Source organism: Gymnodraco acuticeps, unplaced genomic scaffold (assembly GCF_902827175.1).
Source record: "Gymnodraco acuticeps unplaced genomic scaffold, fGymAcu1.1, whole genome shotgun sequence".
In the NCBI taxonomy this organism is placed as follows: domain Eukaryota; kingdom Metazoa; phylum Chordata; class Actinopteri; order Perciformes; family Bathydraconidae; genus Gymnodraco; species Gymnodraco acuticeps.
In genome coordinates, this window is record NW_022991180.1 from 2,366,648 (window position 1) to 2,383,919 (window position 17,272).

At 40.6% G+C, this 17,272-nt stretch overlaps 3 protein-coding genes across 4 annotated transcripts in view; 2 read left to right on the top strand and 1 right to left on the bottom strand.

Moving 5' to 3' along the window:
• On the bottom strand, window positions 1-6,179 carry mrpl57 (mitochondrial ribosomal protein L57). 2 transcript variants are annotated; one of them, XM_034237840.1, is made up of 2 exons: window positions 5,900-6,179; window positions 1-648 (listed from the first exon to the last, which is right to left on the bottom strand). In XM_034237840.1, the coding sequence occupies exon 2, from the start codon at window positions 631-633 to the stop codon at window positions 322-324; it is 312 nt and encodes a 103-aa protein (XP_034093731.1). In that variant the 5' UTR covers window positions 634-648; window positions 5,900-6,179; the 3' UTR covers window positions 1-321. The 2 variants fall into 2 exon arrangements, with proteins under 2 accessions (XP_034093731.1, XP_034093730.1); XM_034237839.1 differs by having other exon boundaries at window positions 5,905-6,052.
• A 140-nt stretch (window positions 6,180-6,319) lies between these two features.
• On the top strand, window positions 6,320-9,145 carry LOC117560794 (zinc finger protein 33B-like). The gene is made up of 2 exons (XM_034237837.1): window positions 6,320-6,604; window positions 7,307-9,145. The coding sequence occupies exons 1-2, from the start codon at window positions 6,418-6,420 to the stop codon at window positions 8,278-8,280; spliced, it is 1,161 nt and encodes a 386-aa protein (XP_034093728.1). The 5' UTR covers window positions 6,320-6,417; the 3' UTR covers window positions 8,281-9,145.
• A 3,136-nt stretch (window positions 9,146-12,281) lies between these two features.
• Window positions 12,282-17,272, top strand: part of LOC117560958 (equilibrative nucleoside transporter 1-like) — a 40,210-nt gene continuing 35,219 nt past the window's right edge. Inside the window, exon 1 of the mRNA XM_034238118.1 lies at window positions 12,282-12,391. The gene's annotated coding sequence lies outside the window, so the exon portion shown is untranslated. The remainder of the gene's footprint in view (window positions 12,392-17,272) is intronic.

Below are 17,272 nucleotides of genomic sequence, written 5' to 3' on the forward strand. Positions count from 1 at the left end.
TATAATTATGGAGACTTGAAAGCCCATTTATTTAACGAGAGCCGAAAGAAGGACCCACAGATCAGGTGTATTAATGTTAAGCAGTTTTTATCCAATGAGCGTCACTGAGTGTGGAGCTATTACAGTCCTGTTGCAGGGTAGATTCAGACTGATACAAAAACACAAAAAGATTACACATTTGTTTCACGGAGGCGGATGGAGTCTTGACTTTTCATGGTGTCTTTTCAACTGACATGCAAAGTCTTGATTCCATGACACCAAGCTTTCTTGCACAAACACACGATATGTCACATTGTGAAGACAGTCCCATCTCCGCTCGCATTAACTTGACCACGTCTTGGTGATATTGAGGTGACTCAGATGATCCGTGATGCGCTTGTGTTGGGGGAAATTGCAGAACTTGGCCTCTTTGATCTTGATCCAGTTCTGGGCTCTGCGCTCCACGGCGTGGCAGTACTCCTGCTCCGGGGTCATGTACGGCCGGCTGATCCAGTACTCGTTCTCCCGCTCACGCTCCAGGTGCTTCACCGTGTTGCGTGTCATCTGCCACGTTACCGCCCGTGGACGACGATGCTTTCCTATCCACTGCTTCCCAGGGATGCTGTTCCGCAGAAGCATCAGGGTGAGGAACATGGTGGCAAGTTATTTCTGAAAAGGGAAAATAGTTTTTAAGAAATCAGTGATGGCTTTAATGAAAGTGGTTCTAGACATTTACCCATAATAAGCACAACTGTACAGAAGAAGTGAAGGAATCTTTGACGCAAAAATGGCCAAACAATCTGAAATCAGCATCTCAAATACAGATGTCGTCTGCTTTCCTTTGTTTTATATACCATATTAAAGTGAATGTTTGTGTATTTTTTCACAGGCAAAACAATCTTGGAGTTTAAGAAATTGAGGACATGTTTCACCTTTTGTCATTTTATAAACCAAACACTTTAAGAGATGAATTCCAAAACCATCTGCAGATTTATAGATGAATAAATATATAGAAGCCTTCAGTATTAAAAAGGCACTTACACAGCAGACAGCTTGACTCGCAATAGGAAAAGCACAGGTGTTAGTAATAACATTAACAATGGCTTTGTTACATTGTCCGAGTAAATCATGACAGTAGCAGGAGCCTGAGATATTACGCCTTTAATAGATGGTGACAGTGTAGCAATGAAAGGAAATGAGGGAGAGAGAGCAGCAACAAGTGTTCACAGCTGGATTTGAACCGGGAACACTGAGGTACATGGTCAGCATCTTAACCCCCGAAACCACAGGAGCTTCAGATTGAACTCTGTGCAGAACAATCAAGGCTGCATGAATTTACAACCCGAGGCTAAATCATCCCGCTCTCCTCACTGAGAAAAAAGGGGAGTGAGATTCAGTCTGCACTTAAGAGTGATTGAGGTGTAATGTGCTACAAAAAGTACAAGAGTGATGGAGATGTTGATCAAGAAGCATCAGGGCACAGAGCTCTGAAAAAAAGGGTCCAATCAGTCAAAGTAAATGGACCCCCCCCGTGGGTCATCAGGGTGCGGAGACCTTCATGTTGTACATAAAATCTGCACTTAAAGAGAAATGAGACCATTTCTTCAGCTTGATTTTTGTCGCTCTAAACCACGAACAGAAATATAACTTAACAGCGTCACCATTGTAACATGTTAGTGTATGTTCAAGCCATTCACTGGGGGTGTGAATCTTTCAGTATCTCACTATTTGATTTGAATTTGATTCTTGAGGTCACGATTCAATTCAAAATCGTTTCTTGATTTAAGGTATAGATGTGCCTATTTCAAGATCTTACCCATTCCACTGTGTTCGAATAAAGACAGTGTGGCAAATAATGGCATGAGAGCCGAGTGAAGTGATGTAAGATTATAGATTAATGTGAAAGTTCAACTGATTGAATAATGTTAACGCACAAAGACAAAGGGTATCATCTATTCCCTCTCAACACTCTTTTCCAAATATAGCTCCATGCTCAGTGACTAATAGTTGACCTGTGGCACACTGAGTCATGGATTTTAATACATTTTAGAGCAACAACATCAACAGCTTCATCTCCCCAGGGTTACGAGGGTTATTGTGTAAACAGTGTAACCATAAAACAGTTGAAAGCTGTTATAATTTACAACATCAGGAGGATACGTCCCCAGCTGACCCAGAAAGCGACTCAGGTTCTGGTCCAGGCTCTCGTCATCTCACGCCTAGACTACTGCAACTCCCTCCTGGCTGGTCTACCTGCATGTGCCATCCGACCTCTGCAGCTCATCCAGAATGCAGCGGCTCGTCTGGTTTTCAACCTTCCTAAATTCTCCCACACCACGCCGCTCCTCCGCTCCCTCCACTGGCTTCCGGTAACTGCTAGAATCCATTTCAAGACACTGGTACTTGCTTACCGTGCTGCGAATGGATCTGGCCCTTCCTACATCCAGGACATGGTTAAACCGTACACCCCAGCACGTGCACTCCGCTCTGCATCAGCCAAACGACTCGCTGCGCCCTCGCTGCGAAGGGGACCCAAGTTCCCATCGGCGAAAACACGTGGGTTTACTATCCTGGCTCCAAAATGGTGGAATGAGCTCCCCATTGACATCAGGACGGCAGATAGCTTACACATCTTCCGGCGCAGACTGAAAACTCATCTCTTTCGACTCCACTTCGAGCGATAGAACTATTAAAAAAGCACTTATATACTAATAAAGGACTGGATTATCTAAAGCCAGTTGAGTAGAACTTGAAATGTTTTTGCTCTATGAAGCCTGATGTACTTATATGATTCTGTTTCTCAAGTTTGTATTTTGTTGGTCGAACGCACTTATTGTAAGTCGCTTTGGATAAAAGCGTCAGCTAAATGCAATGTAATGTAATCAGTATTTATTATTAACAATGGGTCACATGACTTTGTGTGAAAGGGGATCCAGCTTTTGAGAGACAAACCCACAGATTAGGGCTGTGCAATTAATCGTATTTTAATCTCGATTTTGGCTTGCAACGATTACGAAAACATCGTAAATGAAATAAAACGATTATTTTGCTGCGTGCGCTTTCGCCCCTTCCTAAAAGCCCCCTCGGCCAGGTTGTGAGTGACAATAGTTGTTGTGAGTTCAGCGCTGGTAGATGGCAGAACAAGTGCAACTCGTGACCAAGGAAGGTAAAACGAATTCCGCTGTTTGGAAATACTTTGGGTTTAAGGAGTCCGACTTGGAACAAAAAAAAGTACAGTGCAGCAGGGGCGGACTGGCCACCTGTGTGTTCTGGACAATCACAGACGGCTGGCTCGGCCCGCTTTTTTTAAACGTCATCATTTCAGTTGCGCTTTACAGTGAAACGGCCTACTCAACCAGCTCGCAAAGACACAAAGATATAACACATGCCATCACATTCTACATAGCTATATACATGTGCCCAGTTAGCACGGTTAGCAACCAGGGGTTTCAGCAACTGGCTAACATTATGGACAAGCGTTACGCGATGCCATCTCGGCATCATTTCACCAGATCTGCACGGCCTGCCCTATATGACAAATGCAGTGGGGAAGTTGAAAAAGATGTGGCTTCAGCTGAATACTTTGCAGTTGAGTTATACTTAAAGTTCAGGGTAATCAACTGTTAAAAAGATATTGTTCAAATTAAAAAATATTTTTTTTTTAAAAGTTCAATAAATGTATGTTTTCAAAGACAATGAATAATCGTATTTAATAATCGTGATATCAATATTGACCGAAATAATCGTGATTATGATTTTTGCCATAATCGAGCAGCCCTACCAGATGCACACTTTTGGTTTTATGGCATGTACTGGTCCCCTCTAATCTCTCGTTTTCAACGCCAGCAGGGAGCGGTTTTCATCAAATAAGGTTTTAAAAAAGGAGTGAAAACAGAATCAGGCAGTAAGCAACTAGCTATTGTACATAATGCAGCATCTAGCAGGTAGAGTCATATATTTCCCCAGGAGTCAGAAGACCAAGTATAAACCTACACAAATTAAGGTTCTAAATGAACTTCACCAGATTAACTAAAATAAAGACAACTCCAAATTATTGTAATGCCCATGTCTGCTGGAAGAATAAATAAGCAGTTTTTTTTACCATAAGTTCGCCACATCAAGCTATCAAATATTTTCAAAAACGATGAATCTGCTTATTTTTTAAAGATGAATGGTTTGCTTTACAAAATAAGTTTTGACACTATTGAGTATTTTAATTAAAATATATATATATATATTACATTTAGAAATACCTATTACAGATAAGGATATCTAAATATTAAGAATGGAGAAACCAGCTCGAGTGCGCTAGAATTTGAAAGTACACAACCAGAAAAATCTGCCTCTTCCTTCAGACTTCCTCACAGAGCCCCTCCTCCAACACACGAACGCGCACATGACCAATGAGGGCTCGAGATAAGTCTGTGCACAGATGGAAGGCTGACAGGCAGGTAGGCCATCCAGTTACTTTAGCCGGGCCGGCTCAGATGATTGGTCGTGCTTTTTACAGCGCCACGGCTTCCACAGATGAAATGTTCTAATGTATTTATTGTCAAAGCATTTAATGTATTCATTGCTATCGGGATGTTAAGAGCATTCCATGGAATATAACAACAAGTGTTTCTGAAGTGAATTACCTACCCCACCTTTAAATAGAAAGTATTTTTTTACTCCACTACATTTAATTTAAAGGTCCCCTATTATACTGTTTTTCATCAATATATTACAGGTCTCAGATATATACAAACATGTCTCTGAAGTGTTTGGCTCCACACACACACACACACACACACACACACACACACACACACACACACACACAACACACACACACACACACACACACACACACACACACACACACACACACACCACACACACACACACACACACACACACACACACACACACACACACACACACACACACACACACACACACACACACACACACACACACACACACACACACACACACACACACACACACACACACACACACACACACACACACACACACACACACACACACACACACACACACACACACCTTGGTTGGTGATTGGCTAATGGTTACACAAGCCAAAAAATCATAAAGTGGCCAAAATCTGATCAGCTCATTTTCAGACAGGTTTTTATAGAAATGGAACAGGACAAAAAAATTGAGAATCTCTTTTCCTGAAACTTTCAGAATCTCTTTACACATGATTGACACATGTTGAACATGACACATGTAGAAGAGACGTGAAAAAGTGGATTTTGCATAATAGGTGACCTTTAATACCTTTACAGATTTGGATTAACAATGTGAAACATAAACAGCACTTAAAAGTCTTTAGTTTCCCCTGGACCTTCATTCTAGCCACCCTGCAGCATACAAAGTAATTAACATTAGCTGCACATGAATGCATCAATAATAATAATCAAAACATATAATATATTATTCTAAATGGGCTAATCTGCATAATAAGTACGTTTACTTTTGGTACATTTTGATGCTAATACTTTTTTTACTTGAGTGACATTTGGATTGCAGGACTTTTACTTGTACCAGACTATTCCTAAACTCTGGTACTTCTACTTTGACTTAAGTACAAGATCTGAGTACCTTTTCCACCTCTGCTAATGTCAAGTAAAATGCTAAAACATTCACACTGTCATCATTATATCGTCTAAATTATACTTTATATCCAATAGTTCCTGGTACGAACTCATTCAGTATATGACCTCAAAATGACAGCGACAATGATCCTGTATATGAGCAGAATAATGCTTAATGTTTGCTAACATTAACAATCTGGTTGAGGTACAATGTGAAGCTAGCTAAACTGCTAACGGTACAGTCCAAGGGCAGCTTTAAAATGGCATAATTAAATACATAAAACAGACATACAATAGTGAATCACATGTGTATAGCTTACCTTACCTTCTATATGTGATGAATAGATTTCACTTTCCGACGATAAAATGGAATAAAGGACACAAATCTGACAAGAGACGATTTAGGATTGGGGCATGGGTTGGGGTCATTTATGTTATTTCCGGGTTATCTACGGTGTACGAGAAAGCTCAAACTTCTTTAAACGGTTTATACCTTTCGCGAAATCATTAGTTTTAGCTAAACGATGCGAGTCAGTGTACCTTCGTATCACTTTTAAATATAAAACATTTACAAGAAAGGCGACTCAGAGGTTTGTTGTGTTTATTTTTAAGTTTAGTAAACGGGGCGAAACTCTCGGTAGTATTTCAAAGTAAAAGCCCTCGTCTGGTAAACGACACCAGAGGTAATGACACATGTTGTCCTGCAGGGGGCAGCTGCATCCATGGGAAGCATTCTTCTTCTGTGGGTTGTCGTTACATCCGTAGGAAATCGACTGTAAAAAAACCTTTCTTCTAGTCTTTGTGACAATCTTCTACACTAACATTAAGCATTTTAAACATGTCTTCTCCGCTGCTTCTCAGAGCTTTTGTGAACGAGAGACTGACAGCTGCTGCCGATGAAATATTTCACTGTTTTGAACGAACAATCTTGAAATATGAAGACGAAGCTTCGAGCTCTAAACAGGAAATCGAGCGACTGAGGGGTGTGCTGCTGGAGTTTGCATCAAACACAAACCACGACACAGGTTTGTTAACTATTTATTTCTACTTGTGTCAGTGGCAGACTTCATTATAATGTTTGTCAAGGTATCATTCCACTTATTTTTAATTGTTTGACAACGTTACATCATGTTTTGGTAATTTGTTAGTCAACAGGGGTGTGAACTCTCACTTTCTGAGTCCTGAGTGAAACCAGTATTTGTTTATTTGAAATAATGTACATGTTATTGTTGTATTGTAATGCCTGTATCATTGTGTTCTTAAACTAATAAAAAAATATATAGACATCAACAAAGCAGAACTAAAATAAAAGTGTCATGACTAATAGCCTAAAAGATTTTCAAGATTAAGTCTGCAACAAAATGCAAGAATCTTGCAATGGGCAATGTGTAATAGTTTGTCTCAATTATATCAATGAAAGTGGAAAACTTTACCCAAATAATTTGAATTATTTTGATCAATATTGATTTATTAAAACAGCTAAACAAGACACTTTAAAATGAGAAGTGTTAACAGGTAATTGATTACTATGAAAAGTGGGGGATAAGTGCAGATTAATGATAAGGAACATAATAATTAGCTGCCACCATTATTGATACTGTTACTATTTAGTTACGTTTCTTCCTATATTAAAGAACTTATTAACTATGTTTGTTCTAAAACTGATACAAAATGATATAGATGTGAAAGATGCAGAAGGTCTAAACTCTTTACTCTTTTGCCCCCAGTATCTTCTCAGGCGTTGTTGTGTAAAGGGGAATCTTCCCCTGAGCACCACCTCTGTGAGCAGGAGCCGGGCCCCAGCGTCTCTCAGGAGGAGCCAGAGCTCCGGCACATTAAAGAGGAAGAAGAGGAACTGTGGGCCGAACAGCAACAACAACAAGAAGAGGAACAGGATGTGGAGTTTGGGGATGTGGATGCCTCTTACCTACCTCATTCATCTGTCTGTGAACAACATGAGGATGAGGACACAGAATCTCAGACTGAAAACAGTGATTATGAGGAGCAGTTTAAGGGGCAAACTGAAAATGTACACGTAATGTTACATCACCCTCAATTTTCAGAAACTCTGATCCAAAATGATGGAGTCCAAGATGTTCGGGACAATGGAATACCTGCTGCAAGCTTTACCTCAAACCAAACATACACAGAGCAAACCTCCTCTATCGCTTCCAGAGAAACCACTGAGTTAAATCAGTATCTCCCCTGCTTTTTGTGCGATAGATCATTTACTTCCAATTATCACTTGACAAATCATGCTTTCCGCATACATACAAGGATTACAGACATCATCTGCGCGGTGTGTGGACAGACCATGGAGTCCAACCAAAGCCTTAACCTTCACCTCAGATCTCACAAGAGCTCCAGATGTTGTCAGGTGTGTGGCAAACAGTGCAATAGCATTACTGTAATGAGCGAACACATGGCGAGCCACGCCGGGGTCAAACTGCATCGCTGCCAAATCTGCGGGAAAGAGTGCAGCCGGAAAGGAGATTTAAAGATTCACATGAGGATCCACACGGGCGAGAAGCCTTTCTGCTGCTCCCACTGTGATAAGAGCTTCACCCACAGCGGACATCTGAAGAAGCACATGAGGAGCCACACGGGAGAGAGGCCGCACCGCTGTGAGCTCTGCGGCAGAGGATTCCTCCAGAGCGCACACCTGAAGTATCACATGGGGACGCACACTCAGAAATATTAAGTGTATCCCCCTGAGCCTGTGTTTTTAGGAAGGTTATTTTCTGAGTGTGAGACATTTATCAAGCATGTTACATCTCTTACTGTAAATGTTGAAGTAACATTTGAGAGCCGCTCAAAAGATATAACATTATTCATATAAGCAGAAATTGCCAACCAGAGACAACAGTTTCCCTAAGTATGCCATATTGTCATTTAGTAGTATTATTTTTTTAGAGATATCTTTCTTATTTTTAAATCTTTAATAACAAGTATCAGGAGTATAAGGGAAACATCTTTTGCTGATATTTTTCATTTAATTTTTGTTTTGTTTGTTTATTTATTTAAAGGACAGTGCACATTAATTCACATTGCTGTAAATGAGCCAGTATTAGCCAGCAGGCTAATTTTCAACTGTTGTCCTTGGCAAGATGTTAAATGACCACAACAAGACTAGAAAATAAAAACATAATTAAATAGAGCACAGCAGACAACATCAGTACAACAATAATAATAACAATTACAACTTTTAGCAGTTAAATGTGTTCATTTTCACTGTTGACAAGTTGGGAACTCATTATTTAGTAACAACTAACAGGAAGACTAACTATTTTCAGTAATATCACTGCTGTAAACATCAAGAAAATAAAATGTGTGTGTCAATAGATAGAACTTTTCCTATATTTATTTTTTAGTATTATAGCTGTTAATTCATCAGACTCAAGTTATGAATGCTCACATTACATTTCGTCTGTTTCTGGTCTGTGATGAATATGGTTGACCACTAGGGGGAGCTGTAGTCGTGTTTATTCATCCATCTATCCTGCAAATCAGTGAGGGCTCTTGAAAGTGAGATTATAAAAAAATAAAAAAAATACTAGTTTTTCTGACTTAAGATGATATTGTTTATAAAACTGCAATCAAATAACTGAAATTTCTATACAGTATTCTGAAGTAAGTCACAAAGTACGACACTATTATCCTCACATCTTGCACATCTTGCACAATCAGAGCTCCAATTCTGTTTAAGGGCCGCCAAGTGAAGATGCTTCCAGGTGAGCTTTTATCCAAAGTAACTTCTACTGCAAGGGTTTAAACTAAACACTCCTAGTTTCTGTCCAAAGCTCTGAATTTCAAATGTTTTACTTGAACTGTCTAAATATTACCTGTCACTTCTAGAAAAGCAGATACTACAGTCACCTGGTTTTGAGCCACTCATCCATTACATTTTGGTGGGATTCAAGTACCATAAAGTTATAAAAAGCTCCACTTGGATCGCTCCCCGGTGACCTGAAAACTTCCCACAGAACAGGAGCTCATTCAGAGGTATCTGTGTGTTTGGGAAGCAGCTTCAGGGGATTCAGATTTTAAAGAGCTAAAGGGCTAGTTAGGCCTCAGTGACCCTCAAACCTAAAACTACTCAAATCTGGTTACACAACTCCCCGTAAAGATGTAGGATCACCAGCAAACACCCCTGGGAACTGTTTCCCACCAGTTAGCTCCTTACTATATATATATATTAATCTGCTAGCCAAATCACTGCTAAATGATGGATTAAACTGTAACACTTCAAAACTATTCTAATCTAAATTTGCAGCGGTATTTTACCCACTATAGCTATTTGAGAAAATTGTCCATACTTTACTGTTAAAAAAGGGGTGAGAGGTTAATCTTCTGCGAAATGAAATGATAGGAAACTTACTCAAGGCGACTGGACGGATTTTCCTTTATATGGGTCAGACTGTGTCTCAGAGATTAACACATTGGGTGAGGGGCTGTGTGCAAAAGTGATTTCTTCACTCACAAGTTGCTGCAAAGAATGTAGCTGGCGGCTTGGCAATCGTGGGGAATTCCTCTGGTCTTCAGTTGCATAACTGGGTAATTGAGTTACTCACCAACCCACCCAGGGAAGTCTTTGCAGCGGAGCCGAAGAATTTGAGGGGGATCCATCTGCACCCTGCTGAGGATGGAGATGATCCAAGTTTCTGGTGGAAGGATGAGATATGACAGGATCGTCCTCCTGGGTTGATGAGGAGGAGGAGGAGGATAGCAAACATCTGGTGGACATCCTCCAGAGGCTGAAGCATGCACACCAACAAGCACGGTGTTAAGCAAGAAAAATAAATGTGGGAGTGGGAGGAGACACAGTGCATGAACTCTAAAGTGTATCGGTCAGATACTCAAATAGTGATGAAGTGTGGAAAGAAATGTATTTTATGAGTTTATAACCATGTACTGATTTTAATTTAAGACAACAAATAGTATCAGAAAAGTGATTAATGCACATGAACATGCATAGAATTAGAGGTCTGTACTGGAGAGAGAGTGTGACTGTGAATTTGCAAAGAATAAAGCAATGAAGTAGGGTTTTTTCAGTGTTTGGTTCCTACAAACCTAATCGTTATATTAAGGTTAAGAAGAACAAGAAAACGTTTTTTATTTGCAGAGCATCTGAGGATGTTGCAGAATCTGTAAATTCAAAGACAGTTTATTTTGTGGTAAATCTTGAGGAAGACCAGATGATATTTCCTAATTGTTTACTTTCCATTGCTAATCCCAGTATTCATAAATCACATGGTGGGCTGCTATTAAAAGCATTGAGAGTGACGGACCCAGCTGTTGTTGCAGTTGTTGCTGAGGAAAGGTTTCCAACACAGTTGTTTCCTCACGTACTCTGCACAGCACTCGTCCTTTACAGATAGTACATTTCTCTCGTATAGGATAAATAAATAAATTGGCCTACCTTTTTAGAGAACATTAAACCATCCGGATCAAGTGTGTGCATCCTATGAGGAAACATGTTTAGTAATCACAAAAAGTCTATACATAACATGCAAAATGTTTACTGACAACATTTTCATGTGTTTTCTTGCTCATACCAAATAGAGAATAATCCAACCGTTTCCATGGCTAGTTATGGGCAGGGGCGCCGCCAGGGATTTTGGGCCCCATGAAAATATATCACATTGGGCCCCACCACCAGGCCCAGGCCACGCCAACCAAGCACAATGCTGTAACCACACCTCCAGAACCCAACCGACTCATTTATGCTTTAAATAACTACAGGCTTGCATCTATCTTGTAGTCCAATACTAACTGCACAATATTTACTGACACTGAGCTGTGAAAATATAACACTGTGCAGATGTGCAACATTCTACTGCAGTAGAATTCTCTATTTGATATAACACTAACATTCCTGACAATAGACCTCAATAGTCCTCTTTTATGGTGTACATGCCTTTATTTAAGCTGCCAGGTCTTCCTGCCTCTGCCTCGCTAAGCTGCTGCTGCCACTGCTGTGTTCACTTGCTATTGCTGCGTTCATGTTCCTGCTGCTGTGTTTCATGTCGCTGCTGCTTGCCTGCCCCACCACCACCCCAGCTCCATGTATGGGCACTCCAGCCCTTGGTTAGTGTTAGGAAAATGTCATGTAACATTGAAAAAGTCAGTGAAATGAGTCACAAGACACAGTTTCTTTTCAATATTCACATACAATCAAAGTGTTTTTGTTTCCTGAACACAACAACAGGCAGCTCTTTGCAGGGTGCACCTGTATTTTAGTGATGAGCTTAATGCACAAACTGTCCACCTGAAAGGCTTGCACTCTGCACAACACATAGCGCTTCCAAATGATATTAGAGCTGAATGCTTCATCAATAAATGAACGAGTAGGTTATGGTCCTCAGCCTCAGGTGTTTGTGACAGATGGTGGAGTCCCATAGTCCCATACCATACGCCCCTGTTGTGTTACAATACCTGGGCTGTGTTTAATATTGTTGTCACAGAACCAGTGTAGTTATAATAAAGAGCTATTGACATGCTCATGCCCTCTCTCCCTGACCCAGTTTTTGCTCTGGCGCACGGTGCAAAGGATTATAATCTGCTGGTTTATGTGTAAAAAACCCAAAGTAACCAGCTGGCATGCTATTTGTCGGAATCTGGACCAGTCACAGAGACCCCCCCCCCCCCCCCGCTGCTCTCCGGGTGCCAGCTGCAGGACTGCGGAGCGTTTAGTGGAGTTTTGCTGCTGAAATAGCTTCGATAAAAACGGACTGAATGAATGCATGAGCGTCGTTGCCTCCGAAGCTACGTGCTGCTCCAATGCGAGGGCATCGCAGGCCGGTTGTGTGAGGGTAAGTGTGACAAGTGTGTGCTTCTCATGCGTCGCTGATAGACGGTGTGTGCATACTGCTGACACAGCCTGCCAAAAATACAGAGCCCGAGGGGGGGGGGGGGGGGGCGTGGATGTCAACAAAGAGCACGTTGTTATGCTGCTAGGCTAATGCAGATGTTCAGTTTGAGCCGATTGTGTGCAGTTGTTGGAGCTCCAGGTGAAATGGTGACAAGGTCAAATGGTCACCAAGTCGCAGTGCGTTGATTTGGGACGTGACTGGAGCATAACGTCCCCCATAGCTCCTGGAAGTGTTGGTGTAATGTTGGGGGTCAAATCTGATCTGTCAGAGGTGAGAGAAGTACATTCACACAGTACATTGTATTGCTTCAAGGCCTTGTAATTTCCTCCGCAGTAGGCATTTGAACATATAAAATGCTGGTCACTACTTTTATTTAATTATGAGTGGTTTGGTCAATTTTGTTACCCTTACATGGTGTTTGACCGCCATAGGAAGTGACCCTAGATTATGTTCTTCCATCAGATAGTAGGCTACACACCCACAACCAACCAAATGTTAATATTGGAAAACATTTTCAGTGTCTATTCTTTGTATATATATTGCAGTCATGTAAACCAGTAGTCTGAGACATTGTTTACAGCTTAAAAGGATGTTAAATACAATTTGACATGATTCATGTTTTACTGTAAGAGAAGTTAAAACAGACCAGTCACATTTGACCGGGAACACCAAAGTAAGGGGAAAGAAACTAACACGACAGGAGGATTAAAAAGGTCAGGTGAGTGACTTGAGTCATTAGTCATGAGGTCTTTTCTTTATCAACATAATACCAATTGTGTTTTTGTTGCTTAAACAAAACCACACTCAGGGCTTTACAGAGTGCTCAGCTCTGTGGACCTGACCTCTTTGCAGGACATGCTTCACAGACCATAGCACTTGCTTCAATATTATATATATAGTGTCTGATTTGAGTTCAAGGGCATTTGCTGATAGCTACATTTGATACGTGATATCAGAGAGTATGCTACTCTATATTAAGACCAGGAATATCTCTCTCTCTCTCTCTCTCTCTCTCTCTCTCTCTCTCTCTCTCTCTCTCTCTCTCTCTCTCTCTCTCTCTCTCTCTCTCTCTCCGTTAGTAATCCAGTATGCATGTTGTTGTAGCTGCAGAGGAAGTTAAAAGCTGACCTCGCGTTGGACTCAAAGTTGTTGAGAGCCAGAGGTTGAGACTTGTACACAATCTGAGTTAAGGCATCACAGCAGGCGAGAGTGTGAGAATATAGATCGTCCTCACACACACAAACGTACACACCTCACAGAGGGGGGGAGCATGAAAGAGATCCAAGAAAAGACCCCATTAAGCTAAAAACCACTACTGTACCAAGAAAACACTTGGTACAACTCTGTTTCCAGTGCGCACACACACATACACACACACATTTTCCTCAGTGTGCTTGATACAATGTTGGTGAAGTATGTTTGATTACTTTTGAAGGAGTTTTGAAAAGGCTGCTATTCTCACAGTGATAAGCTGCATGTCAGTCGTCACATGCAGCGAGCAGCGTTAGGCACGTAAAGAGGAGAACGTTCAAGATGCTCAGCTAAGAATTAAGCTGCTGGTGTCGCTAGTGCTGAAATACCATAGGAAGATTAATAGGTGAACGTTTTGATTACTAGTTTCTAGAGCCGCAATCATTCAAGATTGGAAGAAAATGCTGTTTTCAGCCTCTCAAATATTATAATTTCCTGCTTTTCACTGTTTTCAGTCATTTCAAACTAAATATATTTGAGTTTGGGACTGTCAAAACAAGACCTTACGGATGTTTTCAATTGCAAGTTAAAGTGCCAGCGTGATATATAAAATATATAAATACATTCTCTCTATCTAGAAAACAGATCCATTTGAATGTTTACCTTTTTTTCATACAAAATAATCCATCAAGTGTATGGACTCAATACAGAGAAATGGTCAAAGTCAAAGCCTGATATATCCTCACTTTTAGTCGCCAAAATGGTTCGACATTTCCTGTAATGAACAAACAAATGGCATCTTTTTATCAGGTCCTTCCCGCTTCTGAATCCAAATTTCCAAACTTGTTTTTTTTGTTAAGGCTTTCTGTTTTAAATCTGAAGTTTACAAGCCCATACCCTTTCCCCCTGACGACGCACTGACACACTTCTCAGCCATGACGGAGCTCAAACATTATTGTGAGAAATAAAAAGGATAGAACTTGAAATGTATCCCATAACTGAGGTCACAGACTAGACGTAGGACATTATGTTTCCTAATGAAGTGCCTTGGAGCAGGACATTGAACGCCTCCACCACAACCACAGTATGCTGATCCTTTTTACAACTCTCTCAATCACCCGATGTCACACCAAACCCTTGGTCTCAAGACAACGAAATGACCATGATGAGAAGCTTCTATGAAAAGCAGGCAGCACAACACATAACTATGTGTTATAATGCAACCATGTGACCAGGATTGGATAATGAAAAGCATCATTGTGTTTAAAACCAGACGCCCTGTGATATACAACGTCATGAATTGTGTGTGTGTGTGTGTGTGTGTGTGTGTGTGTGTGTGTGTGTGTGTGTGTGTGTGTGTGTGTGTGTGTGTGTGTGTGTGTGTGTCTGTGTGTGTGTGTGTGTGTGTGTGCTCCTGATGTTCAGTTGGCAGTGTCACGTTCTCTCACATGATGCAGGGGAGGGAGGCTGGGAAGTTGACGTTAAAAGAGCTCCTGTAGTTATCTGAAAAAATAAGGCATCTAAATATCCCTCAGATAAAATACTTTGAACACAATTATTGTTCTGCTACGGGTCAGTTCAGTTTAAAGACATTGGAATGTGGCTTCATTAAGTTTCCATAAGTAAATAAGCTTAGGTTTGTTTTTACATCTTGCACAAAATATATTCTAAACACACAACACACACACACACACACAACACACACACACACACACACACACACACACACACACACACACACACACACACACACACACACACACACACCCACACACACACACACACACACACACACACACACACACACACACACACACACACACACACACACACACACACACACACACACGGAGGAGGCAGATTGAGGTCAGTTTGGCTTTCAGCAACATTTTTACATAGTCATTTTTTTCCATCACATGTAGTTAAAGTTAAAGCAGTTAAAGTTAAAGCAGCTCATGTCACAATAAAATCGTTTGGGAAAGTCGTAAAGATTGGAAAAAATCGTAGAAAGCCTTTCTTCATCAGAGGACTCGATTATATAACCTCCCCGTGTTGACTCAGGGAAACTCCTGGGATCAATGTGAAACACATGTTAGCCATTTAAAACGTTCAAATAACATTGGAACATCATCATTTCTGCCTGTGGCTTCATGTTCGCGTCTACAAAGTTAACCACCTACACACAATAAAGCAAAGAAACACAAAAATGAAATACAGTATCCATGAAAGCAAACAATTGTTCTGCCAATCCATGGTCCCCCTAAATATTTACAGATAATAATAGTGAGGCCTCTTTATTCTGTTTGCATGTGTTTTGCAGGAGGTATTAGGGATGTAACGATATATCGAATATCGCGATATCACGGTAAATAGACGTCTCAATACCGTCGTGAGACTGACAAAATCTACCGCGATTTAAAAACAAAAAACCTTTATTTAACCAGATGGTCCCATTGAGATCATCGATCTCTTTTTCAAGGGAGACCTGTGTGTATGTGTGTATGTGTATGTGTGTATGACAACAAGTCGGTTACAACATTAACATAAAACAACAGATAACACAAAAGGACATCGTATTTACAGTGCTACATGTACATACCTAGAGACATAGACAAGTACCAACAGCATATTTATATCTCACCCTGTCAATAAGCCTCACCTTCTTGGCAAAAACTGTATTGTTTTTGAAGTGGTGGAGAGACAATGCACAGTTTTACCCACTGCTGTCACCCATGGCCAAAGCATATCTCTCCGTCCCAGCAACATCAGTACCAAGCAAGAGAGTTTTTCCCACAGAGGGGATATTGTAAATGCCCAAACATCCCAGCTTCTACCTCAAAATGTGGACATGCTCATATTCCTAAAAGATAACCTTGATGATGCTGAGTGAGTGAGTTGGAGTTGAGTTACTTGAAAAACTAAAGTGAAACTTGATTTATTCTATTGCAGGGTCTGATTATTATATTGTTGACACTTTAAAATACTACTATCCTACTAAAATACTGTACAAATCAGATTTATTATTTAATAAAGAACCGTGAGTTTTTGGTATCGTTACATCCCTAGGAGGTATACTGTATGTTAGCTTCAGTGTGAATATTATGAGATTCAATTGAACATGAAGACATTTGCCATGGATTTCCAGATGTTTTTTAATCTGTGATTGATACTGACGGTGCTTGATACGCAGCAACACTTCTCTCAAACAGATAAAAGGATGAGAAAATAATTCCAATATTAACAAAGCATTTTACTATAATATCTGTGCGTGGAATGTGGTATTGTTAAGTCTAGGGAAAGGTCATGGTAACAGTTGTTAAATGCCTGTAACACTACATGCCCATGCAGACCACCCTCACCTCATAATATAAAGGTCACACTATTTCCTGCACTCAGCATTTGCTTTGGACGTAAATCAGGAAAGTTATTCCCAGTGCTGGAGACGTGGCAACCTCTGTTTTTTGTACTCCTCAAAAGTCAAAGCTAATATAAGCTACGGCTTGTTCCTTTTCTTGGTTGTGATATTTGTCATTGTGGTGCCAAAGTTTAGAGCTTGTCGTGTTTGATAACATCTGTGTTGTGAGGATGTTGCTAAACGTGTAGCTTAACTCGTCTGGGATATGTTCTGTA

Coding starts and splice junctions, on each gene's coding strand:
- LOC117560794 (XM_034237837.1), top strand. CDS start 6,418: ATGTCTTCTCCGCTGCTTCTCAGAGCTTTTGTGAACGAGAGACTGACA. Junction 6,605..7,306: donor AAACACAAACCACGACACAG/GTTTGTTAACTA, acceptor TTTTGCCCCCAG/TATCTTCTCAGGCGTTGTTG.
- mrpl57 (XM_034237840.1), bottom strand. CDS start 633: ATGTTCCTCACCCTGATGCTTCTGCGGAACAGCATCCCTGGGAAGCAG.